This window comes from Corvus brachyrhynchos, unplaced genomic scaffold (assembly GCF_000691975.1).
Source record: "Corvus brachyrhynchos isolate BGI_N302 unplaced genomic scaffold, ASM69197v1 scaffold23, whole genome shotgun sequence".
Taxonomy (NCBI): Eukaryota; Metazoa; Chordata; class Aves; order Passeriformes; family Corvidae; genus Corvus; species Corvus brachyrhynchos.
The window spans coordinates 9954143-9976633 of NW_008238983.1; the positions used below are offsets into that span (position 1 = coordinate 9954143).

At 37.1% G+C, this 22491-nt stretch overlaps 1 protein-coding gene across 1 annotated transcript in view; it reads left to right on the forward strand.

Moving 5' to 3' along the window:
* CTNND2 (catenin delta 2) overlaps window positions 1–22491 on the forward strand; it is a 656025-nt gene that overhangs the window by 624952 nt on the left and 8582 nt on the right. Inside the window, exons 19-20 of the mRNA XM_017738706.1 lie at window positions 17948–18074; window positions 22158–22289. Coding sequence (XP_017594195.1) covers window positions 17948–18074; window positions 22158–22289 — 259 coding nt within the window. The remainder of the gene's footprint in view (window positions 1–17947; window positions 18075–22157; window positions 22290–22491) is intronic.

A 22491-nucleotide genomic window follows, 5' to 3' on the forward strand; every position in this document is an offset into this window, starting at 1 on the left:
ACAAGCTGCTACTCGACTGTCCCATTAAGAGGTGGGAACAAACATGAGTGGGAGTAGGCTTTTCTTGATCCAAGGCAGTAACACACTGGAAGTGTGCATAGCCTGACTTCTGTGCATGTGGGTGGCTGTGCTGTAGAGGCTGAGCTGTACTGCACCATAATCTCTTAGAGGTTCTTATAATATCTGGCTCATGTCCAATTTTCTGTCTGTATATATATGCTGTGATGGAAAAGCAGTTTCTGGGGTTGCTCCATGCATGAGGTAATAATGTTTGTGCTGAGTTTACTGCTAACCTAAGGGACACTGTTGGCTGCCAGTGTGACTGCCTGGTAATGGACTTACATACTAAGCATGCTCAGGTACTAAGTACCTTGCATGCTTACAAGAGCATTTTCCAAGGCCACAAATACATACTTGTGATATGGAAAATAGGACAGACTAGCTTTAGAGGTAGCTTCCAGGACACTCATAGCCTACAGATCATCTGTATTCTCAGGAAGAGAATTTTATTAATGTCTATATTAGTTAATACCTACACAAAATCTTAAAATGAAGATCAGTCTCTGCTACATATTTGTATGCTAATTGCATGCCATTATATATGCTGCTAAGCCTCGTATAAATATGGTTTCTTTTAATCAAAATGTTCAGATAGTTAATTTTAAATACTCCTTTTTGTTAAAATACATCCAATAATCTTTATAAAGTTATAATATTTATTAAACTTGCCTGTAATAGGCTGACTCTTACGCTGCCTGTCTGGGTTTCCCCCCTGTTTGGAAAGCAAGGGCAATGGTTTTATGACAGAAAAATTAGAGAAGTTTGCATTATACTAATAGTCAGCTACTTATGTAATATAAAGATACTGGATCAATGCAATCTTTGTTTTATCCCATTAAAATATATATACCAGTAAAAATGAGTGAACATGCATTGTAATGCAATCAGCACTTTGCAGTATCTTGCCCTTGCACTTTTGAAGTGCAGGTAAATCCCTTTGCATAACCATCAACAACTTGCTTCTGTGTACTGAAGTATCTATACAGTTGCTTACAAAGAATTGGCCAACAGAGACACAATTTTGTATTGTAATACAAGGAAATTGCAAGCATCCCATCATATTTAAGTGAAAGCAGCAGCACTTACCTTTTGTTTGAGAAAAAATGTAACCAAATAGTTTGAATTGTGGTATATTTCAGAGCTACGCATTCCCAATAAAGTAAGAAGAGGTAAAAAGAATCGAAGTATTATTCTTTGTGTTAATGGGCAAAGAGTACAATACATACAGTACAGTAGCAGTCAGTATATTTAGTCCAAATATGACTGGATCAGCAAAGACATTAAAACCTCTTTCATTTTCCTAATTTTACTCAACATTGCAAGGAACATCCCACAGCTGGCAAAAGATAAACTGTGCTGACAGAAATCCAGAGCTGGGAACTGGTGTGGATGCTCTTTAGGTCCACACTGTCTTATGCACTGTATTTGCAGAGCCATGCCACAGCCTGTACCCTCCGCTGGCAGGCTCTATCCATTGTACATGGATTTTGAGGTCATAGCTGTATTGTGGCTTTAGTGGGACACACAGACTTGTTAGGCTGGGCTGTCATGGAACAGACACAGAAAGTAAACAGCATTCAGATAATGCAAGTGAGGAAACAGTATTAGATAGTCCTCTGTAGGCTTGTGCTTTGAGGGAAAAAGAAGTTTTGCTCCTGATGTGGTTAATTTGGCACTATCCTAACACAGTCCAACAAGGAAAAGTTGTAAAATGCATAAGTATTTCTGGTCCTAAAACTGTAGAAAAAAAAGAAGACTTGACTGACGAAAAGGAAGCAATTAATTTAGTCTTGAAATGAAGGAGTTTCCAGCCACCCCAAAAGTTGCAGGTCCTTCATCATGAAAGAGCTTATAGGAGCTTAATTTACAAGCAATAGCTGTTACAGAAATCTCAAAAAGTCCTCCAAGAGGAAAACAATGTTCAGTTCAGTCACATCTAGACAGTGATTAGATTATTTAATGTGATTAATTTCTAGAAAGGAGGTGATCATTGCATTTTTCATCAGTAGAGGAAATATGGTCTCCCAAAGACAGTATCATCATTTTCAAACTTCTTTGTTTTCTACAAGCAAGACACATTTTCATAAATGATCATTTATCTGTCTCTGTTTTCATGAGTCTGTTCCAAAATACTTAAAATCTGATTTTTAAATATCCTTAATGGTCACATGGCCCAAAGCCCCATGAGTGGGTCAGCAGCTCAACACTTCGGAAAAACCAGGTACAGGAACTAGGCCACAGCTTGTTCCTATGCTTCAAGCTCCTGGTACATGCCTCGTCTTCAAGTATCTTGGCAACACTGTGGTGTAGATTTGCTTACAGCACCCAGGAAGAGAGATTCTGCCTTATTTGAGCTTAGCCACTTAAGCAAGATGCAAGGAGCTACTACGTTGCTTCTTTAAAGACACCTATTTCTGACTCAGTCTCACTGTCCCCCACTCCAGTCTCCAGGGTATTCACTCACTGAAGATTTGGGGACACCTGAGAAAATACAGATGTGACTGTAAGAGAGCAAATTTCCATTAGCTGGTAAACTTTTCTCTATGTCAATATTCAAGAAAATAACCAACTACTCTTAAATACAGATAGCTTGTTAAATTACATGAGGAAATTTGAGCAAAAGGGTTGTGCTAAATGAGCTTAACATGAAGGAAAATTTATTAGCCAAAAACAAGCTTCAATTAGCATTAAATGTGTGTAGTATTAAAGAGCTGGAGGAATTGTCAGGAAGAATATATTTTCTCTTAATTGGTTTGCTTTGCCTAACCACTTAGGCTCCAACAAAATATGTTTGCATTCTATCATTATGTTTACACTTACTCTGTCTTCCAGTGTGTAAGTAGAGGTCATGATGAATTTGTAGAAAATATTTTTCTTTCCCATTTATTATAGTAGGTTTCTGTTCTGCACAGAATATTAGAAATGTTTGTCCCATTTGCCTGAATAAAAATACCACCCAATGTTTGAAACCAGGCAGGCTGTTGAGGGCAGTCGTCCTTCAGTGCATATTGTGCCATTTACAGCAGGGATACTTTTGTGATAGGCTTTTAATGGAGTCACTCTAAAGATGCCTTGTCTGTCATTGGTTGGAAAAAATACATAGCATTGCCCGAAGCCTTTGAAGCAGTTAAGGCAGTGTGGATATAGAAAAAGACTTGCTTTTCATGTGACTTTCAGAATAATAAAAAGATGACTTTATGAGAAAGTCCTTTATGACTAAATGTTCCATGAAAATTGATGGCATTAAACTTCAAAACCCTAGTCAAGGAGTTTTAGAATTTAAAGTCCTTTCTTAAATAAAATATACCTACTCACCTTTTAAAAATGTTAATTACAACGTGCTATCATGTAGACTTGGGACACATTGTTTGGATTTTCTTCTGGTAAGGTTATTATCAGTCAGACACCCCCCAAAAGCTGGTTTAGGTTAAATTTACCTAGTGAAAAGGTCTGTGCAGAACTTAAACCCTACATTAAAGATCTAAATTCTAAATCCAGAGCATAATAATTCCTCAAAAATAGTGGCTTGACTTGAAGGAACTATTCATGTGTTCAGATTGTTCATGAGCATATGTACTTTGCAGTGCTGATCTTTCAGCGGGGCTTAATTTATTTCTGTACAATTGGCAAAAGCTTTTTCAGATTAAAATGTTACCCTCTCAGAAAAAGGATGAATTAATTTAAGATAAACCCCCTTCTGTAATGTGAAGCTAAAGTACCATTATAGAGAAGGCATTGTCTAGAGCCCATTTTTGTATTAACTATGAAAATGCAAGTACCTGATTAATAAATGATTGATTGATTGATTGATTGATTTATGGCAGTGGGCGTCCCCAAGCTTCAGTGTGACTGATGACAGAGGATTTTCACCAACCCACGACTCTGGGTCATGGCACGCTCAGCATACTCTCTCCCAGAGCCAAGAAACCAGAATCTATTCCCCAACCCAGGTATTCTGGCTGTCAGCTGACCAGTCTTGAATTGTTGTGTTTCATGCATACTGAGATTTGTACCCAGAGCAGTTCTACAGGCGACCTTTGAATCAAAAGTAACAAAGCCTAACTGGAGAATATGTTTTTCAGTTGCACAGTTTAATCCACTGAACCCTGTAGGTTCTAGATGGAAAGTGTCTCACTTCACTTAGGAGAGTACATGCAAGGAGGGTGTGCAGAGTTCTGCTCTCTCTGAGGACGGCACGTACCAGTGAGAGGGACAAGTGCATTACATTCAGTTCCCTAACAATCTTTCTAGCATTTCTCTGATCTCTTCTCTGATTGTCTGAACCTTTCAAAGAGAAAGGCAGCTGTTGATAAGCACTATGTTGCAATAGCAGGTTAAATTTATTTAAGCACATTGCTTTGTTTTCTGGCACAATGGCATCTCTTAAGAAAAAAAGCAATAGCTGGATATTTCAATAAGGGGATCCCAGGTAAACCAACACATCTGTAGAAAAATCAGTGTGTCCAAGAGTCAATTAAATTCTTAAAATGCTAATTTTCAAAATCTCTGTTAAGAGTGATAATGTACATTTCCTTAAGAGAATTATAGTTGATGAGAATTAGCAGGACTGCCTTTTTTTTTTTTTTTTTTTTTTTTTTTTTTTTTTTTGTGTGTGCGCGTTAGAGGCAGTCTTTAACTTGAGGTACTAAAATTCCATTTCCTTAACCAAGTGTGTTCTTTTTTTTCCTTTTAATATTTCTTTTCTTAATAAAATATTACTTTGTGGCATTATGGCAAAACCAATATACCTTCTACATACACACAACATCCTAGAAAGTCCATGGAGGAACCACATTTATGTCTGTATTGTATGTGTGTGTGTGTGTGTATACATGTTATTATACATATACAGACATATGTATACAGTCATACATGTATGTCTGTATATTTTCTCTGATAACATATTTAGAGCAAATTGGAATTTACATGTTTTTCCTGGCCCCACAGAACATAGTAGCTATGCTATTTCTTTCATTTCTTTGGTTTTTTGCACTAAGTTTGCCTGGAAAAGAGAAGACATCAGAGGAGATTTCATTTAAATACTTCAGACATAAATATCTTTCAAGGCTAGGGTAAATCCTTTTCATCTTTAGCTAACAGGAATATAGTTAAAACACCCAGCATTTCATCTTCTGATATATTACATTACTTTCTTTTGCTAATTAGGAACTAGGCAAATTCCTAAATTGATTTTTAATAAAGGAAATGTGGAAATTTTCTGCAGAAGTAAAATACTCAAGCCTTTTGAAAGCATCATCTGAATAATTTTAATAGAGATTCTATCACCAATATAGCAAAAAAGCTATAGTCTTCAAATGCATACTTTCTTTTTTCTTTTCTTAAGAACATGTGATTCGCCTTTAGCTGAGCATTTTAAATGTGGCTTTTTGTCAAATGACAATTCTGTGAAATACTGAATCATGAAATTGTCATTGGATTGAGTACTAGAGAAAAAGTTGTCATTACTGATTTATGTCTGTGCATTCTTAATTCTACATTTTATGCTGAATATTACTTTCCTGTGTTCATGTAAGACAGGTTTGCCTATCTCAATGCACACACAAATATGAAGAATTTCATCATTAAAGCAAAGGCATATTTTGTATTCTGCAGGAAATAACAAGTAGTAGCTGCAGAGCAAAGAATAATATGATAATCTTTTCACATTATCTCTTAGAGACATGAAAACCTCTTCAGTGAGCATTGGTAAGATAGTCTGGAATTTTGTTTTTACCTTGATGCTACTTTTTCAATATAATTGGCACTAGGCAACATCACTGTATTTGTAAACTTAACCATTTTACTTACTTCCTCTTTTGATTGCATAAGCCTTCCCAGGGATTGGTTTTTAAGAATCATTCAAACCTTTGGTGAAAAATTTTTAACATTTCTGGTTTTCTGATTGCCAATTGCCTGCTTGAATAACACCCTACTTGTCTATACAGTAGGAATTTACATATCATGAGAAAAATCATGAATCCTAAAGAGGAAATTGTGCAAACAAATTTAACTGAGGTACAGAGGTAAACTCTTTGGCATATGCAGAAGTAGTAAGGAGTATTCACATGGGAAAAGTGATGTAAAAACCACTCTTGAATTTTTAAAAATAAAAAAGAAAGAGAAAATCTCATCATTTGGCAAAATACATACTGTTTTCACCTAGCTATGCTACCATTCGAAATCTTTTGGCTACTTTTTTTAGGAAGAACAATTTTTAAAAAGAGAAAAATATTACAAAATGCTAAGTCAAACTGAATGTTGTTTTGATTTCATTTTAATGCTAATAATTACCATTTTGCTTGTGGTGTCAAGTAGAACATGTTCTGATTTCCTCGGCTTATGCATCATCTCAAGTAATATTTTTTGTAGTTCCTTGTAACTTTCAGTTTATTAACAGTCTCAAACAGTACTAGAAAGATAGAAAGTGATTACTATTAAAAAATATATTTTGCATGGCCTAAAGAGGGTAGAAAATATTTTGCCATCCAAAATATTCATGTTCTTACCTATATCACAATGACAACACATGGGAGAGTATCAAGTCATGTGTTTCAATATCAGTTGTTAGAAGGAGATGTTCTCAAATGTTTTATCCTCTGGATTCCATAATTTACTATATATTAATAATCATAATTTATTTTAATAATTTTGCATTTTACATAGTTAAATTCTTTGTAATGCCCTCAGCAAAGATTTATTTACTATGCAGTATCACCTACCATTCCTTTATTTATGTTTCAGTATTTACATGTTTCTCTCTGAAACATTTTCCATGTCTATTATGATATTGAAAATATTAATAGTAACCTAAGATAGTCTGGGCTGAACTGAAAATTCAATACTGATGATTGTATTTTCATGAAAACAGTTCTGTGTAGCTGAAGCCAGACCAGCCCTTACTTGTACTATTTTGATAATGAATGAGATTTTAAAAAAAATCAGGTATGATGACTGAGCCTAATTAGAGTCAAACTAATGGATTTGTTTGGTCTTTTTTTTGCAAATACTTGTGTGTCTGTTGGACAATGTATCTGTATGTTTGCTGGTAAATATCTCTATATGTACATATAAACATAAATGGGCTGTGTGGATGTAAAACTTTAAACACAACACAGAGTAGACTTAGAAGATGCTGCCTTTAAGTATGATGCCCACAATACCCATTGGTTGGATATTACGTAAAGGTTTTTCACCCAGAGGGTGGTTGGGCACTGGAACAGCTCCCCAGGGAAGTGGTCACAGCACCAGCCTGACAGAGTTCAAAAACCCATTTGGACAATGCTGTGAAGCACATGGTGTGACTCTTGGGGTGGTCCTGTGCAGGAGAAAGAGTTGGACTTGATGATTCTGATGAGTCCCTTCTAACTCGGGAGATTCTGTGATTCTGTAATTCTGTGTCCAGACAAAGAGACCTTGAGAAGTGTAAAGGAATAAACCTTAATGGTTTGAATTGTGAGCTTAGAAAGTAGCTATAGCTATAGTTGACTGTTGCTTTTCCCCTGAGGGCCTTAAAGACATGATAGTACTTCCCTCTAGAATTGAGCATTGTAGCAAGCAATAATTCAACAACCAAATTTAGCAGTAGTTCTTCCAGATAATCACTATGGAGTGCATGGAAGCTGGCACCATTGTCATCCAAAATCTCCTAGACTCAAGGGGTGCTAAACAAATGAGAAGAGAATCAAAGTTTATCCAAACAATTCTCTAGGATGAGCCATATATATGTGCCACTAAAGCATCGTCCACATTGATGCTGGGTCTCATGGTAAGCTCCAGCTGACTTATAAGGGAATGATGAGTTTACTTAAAAACTCAAGTCCACTCTAAGGTTGCTAAGTACAGATTTAGAAGAGAGAAATTTAATCTCATACTTGTGTAAAGTCTGTCTCTAAAGTACTCCATCCTTTGAACTTCTCCAAAGAAAAGAAAATTTAAAATGCAGCCCAGGAGTCAGTATCTTTAACTTAAAGCCTTCTTTCTGAAGGGAATTGTGTAACTGAAGTTTCTGAAATATCCTTAGGGTAGAACTATGAGGAGGCATCCAGAATCCAGAAGGTTATGCATAGGTCACATCTATACATGTTTTTTCAAAAATATCGTAGCTCAGAATAAAATTGGATCTTAACATTTGAATACAAAAGAGAGACCCAAGAAAATTAACTGCATGTCTTTTGGTACTGGGAACATTTTTAGTCTACTTAAATAATGTATTAAGTATTTTAAAACTAATATAAACATTAATTAATGGGAAACAATGTTTAGCTGGATTCATATGAACAATTATGAAAAGAATCCAGAAGTCTTTCTAAAGACTTTCAAAGGTGTTTTAAAGATACATGCAAAGAGAGACTATTTTTAATTTATGTCAACATTTTTCTCCAAAATTCACCCAAGGAACATGATTTCTACCATTCTGAACAAAATGTGAGATTTAATTAACTTGTATGCTTAATGTTTGCATATCTAGGTTCAGGCACAGATCAAAGTAGATGTGCAGTAAAGAGTATGGGTGAGAAACTCAGTCCCTCTCAGCAGACTTGAACAGGAATGTTGGAGGGTGTTGGGTGGTTGCTTATAGTTTTGCAAATGAATCAGATCAGTAGAACTTTTACTTGTAGTAGTTGCACACAGATGGAGCACAGAGGGGCGGGAAATCAATTAATTATTGTGTCAATCACAGCATATTTCTGTCTCAGAGGTAAATAGTTGAGCTGGGATGGTTTGGTGCATAACAGTGGGCATCTTTTGCTGATGCTGAGCTGTATTGCCGTACTTGCACTATCATCATCCTCATTCTTCTGGGTCCTATAAGGAGGTCAAAAGTGTTTGTTCAATATGGCCAGTACATGTAAATTAAACCAAAGGTCAATGAAAGATTAAGCTGCTGCATCAATATCCTACTTTCAGTTCTTTGATGTTCTACGTGATCTAATAATGGGTGGGGGGAAAAAATGCTAGGAAGTCCTTCTCATTTCTTCCTTCTTCTCTTCCTAAAACTGCTAACAGAATTCAAAAATGCCCTAAATATGTCTGCCATTTCAGACTTTAAAAAAGAAAGAAACCTTATATTTTGAAAGGAGCCTCTTTTGTAGTACGTGTGCTTTGTTCTGAGTGTTTTACTTCCTTTACTTTCTGATACAGTTTGTCTTGATAAAAGAGCTATAGCTACTTCTTCCTGCAAAAAGTAGAAATAAGAAGTTTCACTGGAAGTTTCTGAATTGGTTTTATTACTTTTAATTGTACAGAGTGCTTTTGGAGAAAGCTGTGGATCCTCTAATTGAGAGTAGTAGTCTTTGGTCCAACAGCATGGTTCTTTCTGAGTTAATACTTATTTAGTGAGTTGGAAACTCTTAAAGGTGTATCAGTAAAAAATAATGTGCATTTCTCATTTTTAATATCCATGTGTGTTGGTGAACTACATGTTTAATGCAGAATATCCTTAAATTCATACAGCTTAGCAGTAATCACTCAGATCTCTAACTCTCTAATTTAAGTGTATTATGCACGAACTTTTGACCTAAAACCAAGGACAGCATGAATTTCTCCAGTAAGTTTTCCCAAGGGGCACTGCTTCCTATTATGTCAGTCAGCTCCACTTTTGAATAAAATGATCCTCTGTTTTCAGCTGCACTGCTGCTCTTTGGGAAGCACGAAGTCCTAATGGCTCTTGATCACAGTCAGTATCATTGGTCCTGCCATGTTCTTTACTGTAAGAGATAATGGTGCAAATTTTACTCTGATAATGATTGTTTTTCATGTTTTACATTCATAGGTATAATAGAAAAGTTGTATCTGGTTGATTTTATGGTTTAATGCATGAAAAGTAAGAGGTGTTGATTTGTTTCTAGCCTTTGAAAGGACAGTAGATTTAAGAAACTGACCCTGAACATAAAGTAGTATCTGTCTCTCCCCTGAAATTTTGTGGCCAAGAGCCAGAGTTTGCATTTCTAGGTCTTATACATGTTAAGATAGGTGGAATTGCATTACTGGAATGAAAATGACAATACAAATCAAAAATTATTGTACACATTTTCTGGCAGGCAAGGTTTTCTTCTACCTACAAGATACAAGCAAGAATAGTTCTTTTGTGATTCTAACAATTTAAATTATAGCTTATATACCCTATGCAGGAGAAAATAGAAGAACAGAAATTCTAGCTGAAGGGCCAAGTACTGTCTTCATTTCCTCTAAAATATATTCAAACAATTTTATTTCTGTATAAGAGGTAAAGGGATGCTTTGAGAAATGAATTTATTTCATTTTATTGCAGTGTTTTGAAAGTTGGTTTTTTTGGCTGCATATAACGTCAGCAAGATGAATAATGAACTCTGCTGTATCTAGAGTCTTGTCCTTCATGCTTTGTCTCACATACAATTCTCTTTTCTTACAGCTATTTTATTCATTAGATTAGGTCCTGTCATCTTTGCAAGTCACACAACAGGAAATCAATAATTAATTATGGATAGGTAAAGCAATGCTTCACTGATTGCCTAAAACACCCAAGACTTGCACTTTATAAAACCACCAGGGATAGTTTCCTAGCTGTTTCTCACTTGAATAGATTCGGCAAGTAATTAGCACTATCTCTCCCTTATCGTGTGTCTCTTCATAGCTAAAATCAAGGAATAAGGTGTAAAATTAAGGTACAGGATCTGTGATTAGAAGATGATAACAATGCACACCAAAAAAGTGCATTTGAAAAAAGAGAAGTCACCAATGCCATCTCTGTGGTATTTTAAAAGAAGAAAAATGGCTGATACTCTCAGAAGACTAAAGTACTCCTTGCACTGCGATGGAAGAGAAAAACAGGGAGAGAAAATATTGTAGATTATTTTGAGGTTGAATGCTGACAGTAGGAGAATAATGGCTTTGCTTTCAGAGAAGCTGAGATGGAGGCTGGGAGGTATACATCTCATTTTGGAAAAAAATGAGTTTAACCACCAATTCTGAAAATGTCACTTCAAAGAGCCTACAGAAAACTTAATAATCCTCAGCCAGTGCCAGACAGTTTTGCTGCAGTTAATGACTGTCTGACTAGGAGCCCTTCTTTAAGCCTCATGCTGCCCTAAATACGTATTTCAATATGTATTTGTCTTTCAGCTTCTTAAGCAATTGAACTTCTGCTGTGTCTGGGATGCAGAAACGGTCACTTATAAGTAAAAGCCATTTGCACACTGAAATTCAGAGTAAGAAGACCAGAAGGGCTGAGCTCCAGCCCACTGCACCAGATAGGAGAAGGAAGCTCTGTGTGTGTCACACAGCTGCACCAGCTGTGGAGCAGCATGGCAGCCCCAGCCTCTGGGGCAGGGGGCTGAGGGTGCCTGGCCCTGCTGCTGCTGCTCTTTGCCTTGGCTCAAGTGATGGCACTGCTTCCGTGGGGCTCTCAGCAGAGTCTCTGTCCTCTCCCCCCAGTTAGGTCTGTGCAGGGGGGGAGTGAGTGGCCTTCCTCACAGGCTCACAGAGGAGTCATACTCCCAGCATAACCTCTAACCAGCAAACATCTGGCTTCATCATCATCGTGAGAAGGCATGTTTTCCTTTAACCACTTCGGCTAACTTCTCGTACTGCTACCAACTCCTGCTCTTTTATCCAAATTAATGTGATATTTTTAAAGCCCCCAGACTTTATGAATTTCTCTTTTTAAAAGTAATTTCCTGGCTTCCATATGCTGTGGAAATGAGACCATAAGCACAAATACTAAAATCTTCAAATTTAGATGAGCTTCAGTGATTCATGTCTTCACTTTGTGTCTGTTGATTTTGGGTGCCTGGCTCATAACTCCTTGGGAGAGGAGGGGAAACAGGACACTTGGAGTCAGTAGCCCTTTTGAAGCCACTGAAATTACTCCAGAATGAAGGATTTAAACCAAACACATGTAAGCTGGAAGGATCTTCCAGCTCAATCCCTACTCCTCTCTTGAACAGCATATCTTGATTTACCTCTTTGGAAGCAAAAGATAAAGTCCTAGGAGTAAAAATGTCAATAGTCATTAGAATTGAAGTGTAACTGATGGCAGTAAAATAATGTTTATTCATAATACATCATACAGCAGACCTATGCCCAGGAATTCTTTTCCGGTTTTGAGTTTTTCTGGAAACAACACAAGCAAATCCAGAAAGAACAATACTTTCAGGAATTAGTTTACTGCTAATAGGATTTGACAGTGTAAATTCATTTGTAAATTCAATTTGAATTTTTAAATGCAAAGAAAAAATTAAAGAACACCTTCTGTTTTAAATTAGATAGTTTATCTAAAACTAGTTGGTTTGTTTTTCAGGAGTTTTTCTTTTTGAAGCCATAAGAATCCCTCTTCCAAAGTAAATACTCTTTGAGTACCAAGGCAGGGGCTTTTTTAGAGAACAGCTGTCTCGCCATCACTTCTTCAGCAGCTCATATTTCCTCCAGTTGTGCCAAGTCCTGTAGGTGGGAACTAGTTGGCTTCCTCCCTTGTTGCCACGGAGCTGGCTTGGTATCTTTGTTGAGAAACACTGGGAAATGTATTTATTCTTTCTGTTTTATTAAAAGAAAATGTGATTCCAGGTTGTAAACCCTAATGATAAGTAAGGGTGATTGTTGGTGAACATTAAAACTGCATTATTTCGTAAGTCCAATGTGAGAGCTCCATGAGATGTATATGTGGATCGCCCCAACCTTGTGACCATTTCAGATTTCTCACCACAGTCAAGTCATACATATAATTTTCATATGCCTATCTATGTAGATCATTTGATCCACTTCTACTTTCTGCTATGTCTTATTAGAGTTGTGACAGCAAATTCCCACTAAAGAATTGCCCAGGCCTGTGTAAGTCTGATGAGCCTTGACTTAATTCACATCAGATTTATCTTTTGCTGTAGTCAGCGTCACACTGGTGCACACCAATCGGGATGTTTAATTTAACCTGACAGTGGTGCTTTAGCTTGCAAAGGAAGCAACACCAGCAGCTCAGAGCAGTGTCTGGCTGAGTTCCAAAGTGGGTAGATCCTACATTACGTACTTACAGACAGTCTGCCTTGTTGCTGTGTCACCTACTTCTAACACCACAGTGGGTCTAGTTACTGATCCCCGTAAAAGGTTGTCTATCAGAACTTCACATTTCTGCAGCTTTTAACCATTATAGGAACAGTTATTACTGCAGTTAATATCCTTAAACCAGTAAAAAGCTGGCTTACAGATAAGGAAGTAGGATGACGAAGCAAGTCTGGTCCTGTGTGCTTCAAGTTGTCTGTAAAACTTCTATTAAATCAGATCAGAAGAGGATCAGACCTGAAACAAGAGTAGCATGCTGGTAACCTTCAGGAAGGCAGGTAACAATATTATCTGTAGTTTTTCAGGCATTAGCTGTTTTTTTATTGGATTTGTTGCATCATTTTTATTTTTTCTTTCTAGTAGGAATTTTCTGCTTACAAGAAGTTGCTTTTCTCTATTCCTGACAATGTTCAAACACATACGGCCAGGAGTCAGAGCAAGACTGTGTTCTTCCACATTGAAAGATATTGATCCATCATACAGCCATCATACATCATACAGTTTTTCTAGACCACTCAGTGCTCTTCAAGTCAGTGTCTTCTTGTCACAGCTGATCAGCATAATCAGAGAATAGGGCTTGTTTTCACTTTTTGCTGCATGGCTATGAGCACATGAACTGTTGTGGGCTTTCTTTCTGAGTGGATGCTGTGAGGTATCCAGGTTAGGCACCTACCCTCCCTGACTCCTGGACATTCCTTGACCACCTCACTTCTTTATTGTCTGTGAATTCTTCAGGCAGGAGCTCTGGTTCCCTATTGGGACAACATGGTGTCAGTTCCTATCAGCACTTAATTTAATTCAGTTATGGTACTACAAGTGAGAAAATGGTGTGTCTGATATCATCCACTTCCACAAATCATCATTACAAGTTTTAAATTTTTGCAAACACAAAAGAAATCTGCTATCCATTTTGCCCTTAGATTTTAAACACAAAAAGAGTATCAAGAAAAGAAAGTTTAAAAAAATGTATTTTCATGAGACACATACAATAGGTGTTTGGCACAATAAGTTTAGTCACCCTGACAAAATAATTATTTTCCCATGGGCCTGACAAAATTATTTATTTTCAAAGTGATTGAAAGTTTAGCAGGAAGACAACCTGTTCACCCCTTAAGCCCAGTAAAAGGTGATCAGATAGACTACTGTATCACTTCCATTTTCTACAGTGATCATCCAACTCCCATCCCAATTTTAATCCTGCAGCTTTTCCAAGAAGATATTCTCAGAAGCATGTCACTGCAGATCAAGCTTAAACATCTGGACTTTATGAAGTATAATTGATATAATAGTATGATGGATATATTCAGTGTAGTCAAAATATAGACAAATGCCCCGTAGAAGATACCTTAGAAGAGATGATAAGGATGTATAATGGTATTTCTTTAGTCAGGTTGTTCGTTGTTCTCTGTCCTCCTGTAGTGTGCAGTTGCCACCTATTAATTAATTACTGCCCTTTAACAAATATACCCATTCTGTAACAGAATTGCAGTGACTTGCTTTCCAATTTGTCAAATCCTTTTGTCTCACTCTTCCTCTCTTAGATCATGTTTGCAGCTAGTAAATTGGTTTCTTAAATTCAGTCTCACATACTTTGGTCTTGAGTTAGCTTTCTTCTCTGCAGGGCACTGCTGTATGCTGTACCTTTAAGTACCCAAATCAATTTAATTAAATTTCATTACAGGCAGTAGACCTGAAACAAACTAATGAAAGCAGCCATCATGTCAGGTGGTATTTATCTAGCCATTAAATTGAAAATACCCCCTTTAGGCTCTTAAAAATTAGTTACAATATTTAACACTAATAGCTTTTGGAATTGTTGATGAGGATAGTTTTAATAAATTTTTTACAAACTGTTTACCTTTACAAGGAAAGAACCTTATTCCTTGCAGCAGAAGGGAGCTAAAGATAGATGACTTAAAAGTATTAGGGTTTTGAAATACTGTGAGGTCTGGGAGCTGCCCTCAATCTATTGAAAAACACTATGAAACTTGTCATACAGTGATAGGAGTATTCCTTGTTTAGTCAAAACTATTGCCAAGTCACTACAATACTTGTCTCAGAGTCTATTGTTTGCCTCACTTGTCTTATTGAGCTGATTTGGCTTGCCAGCTTGAGAGTTTGTAGCAGAATTTATTTGAAGACCTCATTATAAGCGCTACTGTCACCAGAGAGAAAAATGAAAATTTGCAGGGAAGAGAAGAAGGGAAAACATCTGCTGCAGACAAGACTGCTAGTGCCAGCACCCCGAACAGAGCTCCTTGCTGCTCAGGCACCTTGCAGTGCTGTGTCTGAGGAAGCAACATTGACAAAGTACCTGTTGATATCCTCCACAGCAGAACTGGCGCCATGTGCTATTCCTGCAATGTCCATGGGACAGGGCAGGTGTCAGGGATTTATTTCATCCACTTCCTGTCAGAACCAGGCTGCAAGTATTAATATATACAATACAGATGGAATAGACAACAGGAAGAAAGACTTAGGGGAAGATTCTCGTCACTTTTTTCTGAACCATATGCCAGGGTTTTGCTTGAGGGAAGCAAGAGTGCGAATGGAGAATGTACTTGGCCATGAATGTATCACAATCCACAAAACTGGAAGTATTTCTACCTTGCTCTGTGTAAGCATGGTTGATGTCTCTTACTTTTGCAGACAGAGAGTAATAAATAGTAATAAATAAAAGCATCCCTTTTGCTTTTGTCAGATCTAAAGTCTGTCGTCTTCATATCTTACCCTTCTTCAGTCTGTTTAAAAGAAAATAAATAATCAGAAAACTACAACAGAATGAGATATAGTCACCTTTCTGGTAAGGAATTCTGACCCCAGAGAAGGAGAAAGAACGAAACCATTTTTCTTCATCAGGATAAGGCTTCTCACATGTTTGCTCCTTCAGTTTTGTAATAGAGAAATCACTGCACAAGTTATTGTTAACCAGAGATAAAAAATTAATGCTATTATATGTCACTTGTAGTCTTGATGCTTGCATAGGATTATTGGACTTAAACTATTCATTATAACTATGAACTCTTATGTCTTCTTTAAAAATGCATGTGTTTTATATGTATGTACATATTATATATAGTAATTTCCAATTTGATTTAGGAAGTTAGGACTTCAGAGATGTTTTTCTTCTTTCTCATGAATCCTCCCTCTAGCTGGGAGGATGTGGCTTGTGTAGAAACTGCTTTTTGGAGACTGGATATAGATTGGAAAGATTATATATAGAAAATTTTGGTTTAAGCAAGTGGTATTAAAGATCAAGTATTTCTTTTTTCAAGTTACTCTTACTATTTTTTATTAATTAGCTAGATTTCTCTCTTGTGTTTTCTTATACGACTGTGAATAAATATGAGGTGCAGTTCAGTGAAGTGTCCTAAATGTGTGATAGAGGACAAACCATCGCTATTGACTCCAGGGAAAGTCCTGACTGTGCTGTAAAAGGCGTAGCCCAGATTTCACTCTTCCTCATTTTTGTCTTTGAAATTGCAGCTGAGATACACCCCTGCTTGTACAAATGCATTACATGAGGAGTACAGGCGTTGGGCACCTGTAGTTAGGTGTCACCTGTGTCTGTCCTAATTTGTTTATAGCGTTTCCCTCTACAAGAAGTATGAGCATCTTCTTTCCTCTTGCTGTGTCACAGTCTTGCTGAGTTCTCTTTCCTAAGAGTTTTGTGGAAAGGAGATTTTCAAGCCATCTCTTCTGAGAGCCAGGTGCCCATGGTTTCTGTGGATGGAATGAAGTTGGAGAGATACCTTGAGCAAAGGCAGAGCATGGGAAGGGGTGGGATTCATTGCTGGATGTCTGGAGTTGCTGAGTTAGTTGTGGGAATGTTCTTTACTACCCTAACAGTGAATTATTCTTTTGTAAGCAAGAGGAACATTCCAATCGGTTTTTGGCCATATTTTATAGTGTTTATTTTTAGTCAGCATTTCACTGCAAAACTCTTGTTTAGCACATGGTGCTTGATGCAATTTCCACTGAGCCCAACAGAAAGTAGGCATTTTAAAGCTGTGTCAGACTGGGAAATCTCAATGCCACTGATTTAGATTTAACATTAAGCACTGATAAAGACAGTTGCAATCTATCAATACTGAAGGCATTCAAAATACTGTCATTTAATAAGAACGCTATCAAAAGTCAGTCTATGCTCTCATAATAGTTTCAGACTATATGTAATATGGTTTTAAAAATGCGAAATACATTATTTTGGATTATTGCATTATGTTAGAGTGCAGGAATAAAACATGAATTATTTAAACTTTCCTTTTTTTATCTTTGAACTAGCTATTTCTAGTATTTTTATTACTTTGTTGAATTTTTTTAATACGTCACCATTAACATAGTTTTAAATCTAAGGAATAGAATTTCTTTCTGTACGCCTTGGAGAAAACTGCAACAAGGAAAATGCATTGATTCTTTTTCTCTCATGTGGACAAAAGGGCAGTTAGTATAACTAAGCTAAATAGATGTGCAGTCTAGTAATCTTCCCAATCTACTTCCTCCTAAACCTCCCTATAAAATGGAACACATTTCAAGCCAAAATGCCATTTCCAATTTGAAAATAGAGGTGTGGAAAAAAAGAACTATTAAACAAATAGCCTAAAACACTGTTAATTATTTGAGTCTTTCCGAGGTGTTATTTTATAGAACTTTCTACATATATTTTTAATCTTGCTGTGTCAGTACAGTCAGCACATCCTGTCCTGCACCACTAACTATATTTACCACCCAGTGGCAGGAGGAAGACAGGAGCCTACTGGTGTGTCCATAGTGAAAACACCAGACAAAACCACTCTGCTTAGAGCAGGGAACTGTGTGGCATTTTCACTGACCGTTGTCGCGGTGCTTGGTGTTGCAGGATGGATGGTCACAGTATCACTTCGTTGCCTCATCGTCAACAATAGAACGGGATCGGCAAAGACCGTACTCTTCATCCCGCACGCCCTCCATCTCTCCCGTGCGCATGTCTCCGAACAACCGCTCAGGTAAGGCCAGGCTGAAGCAAAGGTGGAGGTAATCAATCTATCACCATCATTTTCCTTGATATCTGGATTTGTTGTTAACTGTGGTGGAAGGGCACAAAGTGTATTCCTTACTGTCACCAAATTGTCTCCTCAAAACAGGATTTTAACTTTTTTTATTAGCACCTGGTAAAGTTTTACAGAAGAAAGATTATTCCATAACTTTTTGTCATGAATTCTCCCAAAGTGTTTTCCTGATGGGGCTTACCTGACTAGATCTCAGGGCAACGGTGTCCATTAGTAGCACCAGGAAATTCTGTTACTCACTTTGCTAGTCATGAAAGCCACTACGTAGTTTGTGACCATTTTGCACACTTAGCAGAAGTTTAAAGACCCACACTACTTTTTTGTCAGGTTTTATTCTGGGTATGTGTGTATGCATATGCATATGTAAGTTTCCCAGATTTGACTGCAGGTCTTCCTGTAACATTCATAGTGTGTTTACACCAGCTATTATCAATTCTGTAGGATCTGCACAATGAAATAATGTATCTCAACTTACGCCGTAGTGTAAATTAATGTTTCTATTCAGAAATCAAGTAATCTTCCCCTCAATTTATTGTGAGGTGGAACATACCTTCATTAGATAAAGCCATTCCTAGTGAAAAGCTTTCAAGATAAACAGAGTGCAAAGTTAGTCTTTCAGTGGCCTTTCTGCTACTTGTTCAATCAACAAATGCTGTCATCTCATAGGTACACCAAGAGTTTAGGATTAAAGTTGGTGGAACTTATGATTGCCATTACCATTATGCCATAGTTTGGTTTTTAAAAAATTGCTTTGTTAATTATCTAGAAGCTGCATCTTAGTCCTGCAGAACAACAAGTGAGGAGATGTGAAAATGTAGCCAGAAGTATAGTGAGAGCTGCTGTTCTGTTTTTAAAATCTGCCATTACACAAGTCCATAAAGGGCTCTTGTTCCTTTTTTTCTTCTCCAACATCTCATTTTGACTGTAAGTGCAAGGTACTTGAAATGTCTGGCCCTGAGATCTTAGTTCTGTCTCTTGCCAGAACCATCTTCTCACTTCTGTTATTCTAAATTTTGGATGAAATTTTACTGCCATCATCAGTTATCTTAAGACTGGAAAAGGATAAATAATAGTGGCTGTTTCTGAAGGAAGAAGAGCCCATGTCATTACACATGGGTCAGCTCAATGTCAGTCTCGAAAATTGCTGGAACAAATAATCACAACCTGAGCACCTCAAAGGCAGTAGGAGCATAAGATATTACTTAACTCTAGTGGTATCTATTTCTACATAATAGTGTAAGTTGCTGTGTGTCTGGTAGTATCCATATCAAATGCAAGCATTGGTTCAATACCACTTGCTCTTATTAAATCCATCTGAATTCAGGCTACAACACAGTCAAAGCACTTTGTTGAAAGAAAAGTCAGTAAGTACAATATTCTATAATCAGTAAGAATGTTGCACACAACATTTTTATGGACAAACTAAGGCAAGCTAGCAAACAGTTCAGGAAACATCCGGTGTGGTAAATAAAAAGCTTACTGAAAACCATTCACAAGGCACGGGTATTGTTTATTGCCAAACTGGAAGAAAGTTTTGCTTGGAGCTTTGCCTGGGTCCAGTACTCTTCTATGGTTTTAGTAATGACCCAGATAATATGGAAAAGTTACCTATTACCTTTGTGGGTGACAATAAACATGGGAGAAACTCATGTTCTTTGAAGGGCATTATTGAAAATCAAAGTGATCCTGAGAAATTGGAGGTAATGTTCAGAGGAAAAAAAAAATCCAATACTTTAAAAATAAATTGTAAGGAGAATGTCTAGGTAGATGAAAGTTCTTTAGAAATTATTTGGGGATTTTTGTCAGTTGCACACATAAATTGGAAGGTGGGAAAATCAGGATATGAGAATATACTGAATGAACTGTGATTGTTTAACTCGAGTAAAAGAGACATGAGATGGAGACAGTGGGAAGAGGTACACACCAAGTCTTCAAGCATGTAACAGGCAGCCGTGAAGAGGAATGGTGTGAACTTTTTCTGCTTTCATAGCAGACAGATGGAAATAATGAGCAGAAAGGAGTCAGGCTAGACATCAGGGAACATTTCCTAGCAGTGGGGAAGGAAAGCACAGGAGCAGACTGCTTGGAGCAGTTATGTGATCTCTGTCATTAGAGATCTTTAGTTTCAGATTAAAATCTGTCAAGAATTATATTGGTATTCTGGATCCTACCTTGGGGTAAGAGTTGAAGTAAATGAACTCACACCGTCCCATCCATCCCTAGGACCGGGTGATAACAGACTCCAACTAGTGTGGAGAGCTGTATTCTTTTCTATGTCCTATATCAATCAATGACTTCATGTTTGCTTCCTGTAAAAACTCTGAAAGAGGGTGCTTCTGCATTTTAACACTTGCCAGAATGTAGTTTTCCTCTCACGGGAAGAGAGAGAGAATTCCCACAGAGAACAGTGAGAGATAGTTTTGTCTGTATCAGTCAATTTTGTTCAAAACAGCAGTGTTTATAACCATTACCAGAATATGTGAAACAAAATGTGTCTCTCTGCTAGCAGCTTTTTCAAGGTTTGTGTTCTGGCCTGCTCCCCATTAGACTCAAGCTGCCATTAGCTGATTTGGTAGTTTAACGTCATGTTTCTTTATATCTGCCGGATTATCAGCTTTAGATTTACATCACTATTGATAAACAGTTTAAAAGCAATCCCCTATTCTAATGGCTTCATAAGAGAGAACATCTGTCCTACATTTGCTCTGTAAATTCAGAGGCAAGGGCCAGCAAAACCAATCGAAGCAGAATTCAACATCACTCGTGCTTCCCTACGCTGTAGTTAAGTGCCATTGCTTCACTGTTGCTTAATCAAAATATGTAACGTAATTTAGAGATGCTGAAAGATATGCCTCAAGGTCAAGCTTCACAAAGAGTTTGCCTTACATTTTAAATTTTTTTCTTTTCCTTGGTTTTAAACAAAGGCATCGTTAATGCTTTTGAGCTTCTTTTGACATATCAAATACCTGGGTGGAGGCAGGGGACTCTGTGGGGGTAAGCACCAGCACTTTAGTAATTTTTGTACCGCTGTGCCCTTATGAGGCTCTGGGGGGCTCTGCCACTCACCCTGTGTTCCTTCTCCTGCTCTCCACAACAGGAAAAGTGCACTTTATCTACCAACACCTACGTATATTGAAGTCAGTTTACTTGAAAGCCATTATTTTTTCATTTGCTTTTCTCCTTTTCCTAAACATTGTAAGCTCTAAGGCTTTCATGATCAGTGCCAGTGATCACCTTCACATTCTCCAGTGTGTGAAACTCGACTGTAAAACCCAGTTCTCTCTTTCATCAGCTGTACTTTCCTCCTTTTAGCCTTTCCATGAGTATAGGTGATGAGGGATTTAGTTTTAATAAAAATAGCTTAAAGTAGCAGTTTTGCTTTAATGGCAGCTGTTCACACATACAAATACTTAAAGACAGAGAAATTATATGAGTTACCTTTAAGTGTTATGCGTTTTTGGGATATGTTTTCTAAGGGAAAAAAAAGGCTTTCTTTTCCTCCCTTTTCCATTAGAATAATTTAATTGGTTTGTTTATTTTCAAGAGAAAAGGGGAGAAACCATTTTATTAGGGTTTTTCCACACAGCTCTAAGTTAACAGTCAGTGTTTGTTTTCAATGGAAATAAAGTGACCATTTTGAGGAAAAAACAGAAGTACCCATACCAGAAAGTTCTGACAAGATAAAGAAACTGAAAAGCAAAGGGAAAAAAAAATATTGTTGTACTTTTTTTTTTTAATAGTGATCATCTTACATGTTGGATGTAAGTAAAAGAAAATTAAATATTCAGAAATAAAATTATGTTTGCAGTTGATTGTCCAATAAATACATTTGCCTTGCCCTTGAAATAGCAGCATCTTTTCTTTTCCTCCATAATGTGGTAGTATTTCTTCAATCAGCTTCATGTTAGAAAACTAACAGATATAAACTTTACTGAAATGCTTACCCAAGAGTTAAACCCTATATTCAGTCATGTATGATTAAAAAAAAACAAAACAAAACAAAACATTTTTGTTATCTAGCAAGTGCCCCAGCCTCACCTCGGGAAATGATCAGCCTAAAAGAAAGAAAAACAGACTATGAATCAACTGGAACTAACGCCACTTACCATGGAAATAAAGGAGAACACACTTCTAGGAAAGACACCATGACAGGTGAGATTTTGCTTGCATGGCATATGTAAAAACCAGCTGTGGTAGAACGCAGGTTTTAGAGGATTGGCTGGGCTTTGCACTGTGTAAAAGAGTCAACCTGCTTTGGTTAATTCCCAAGTTTTAGCCACCTTGAGAAATACAACTGAAGATATATTTGAATGAATACAACGCTGTGTGAAAATTTGTGAACACCATGGTTCTT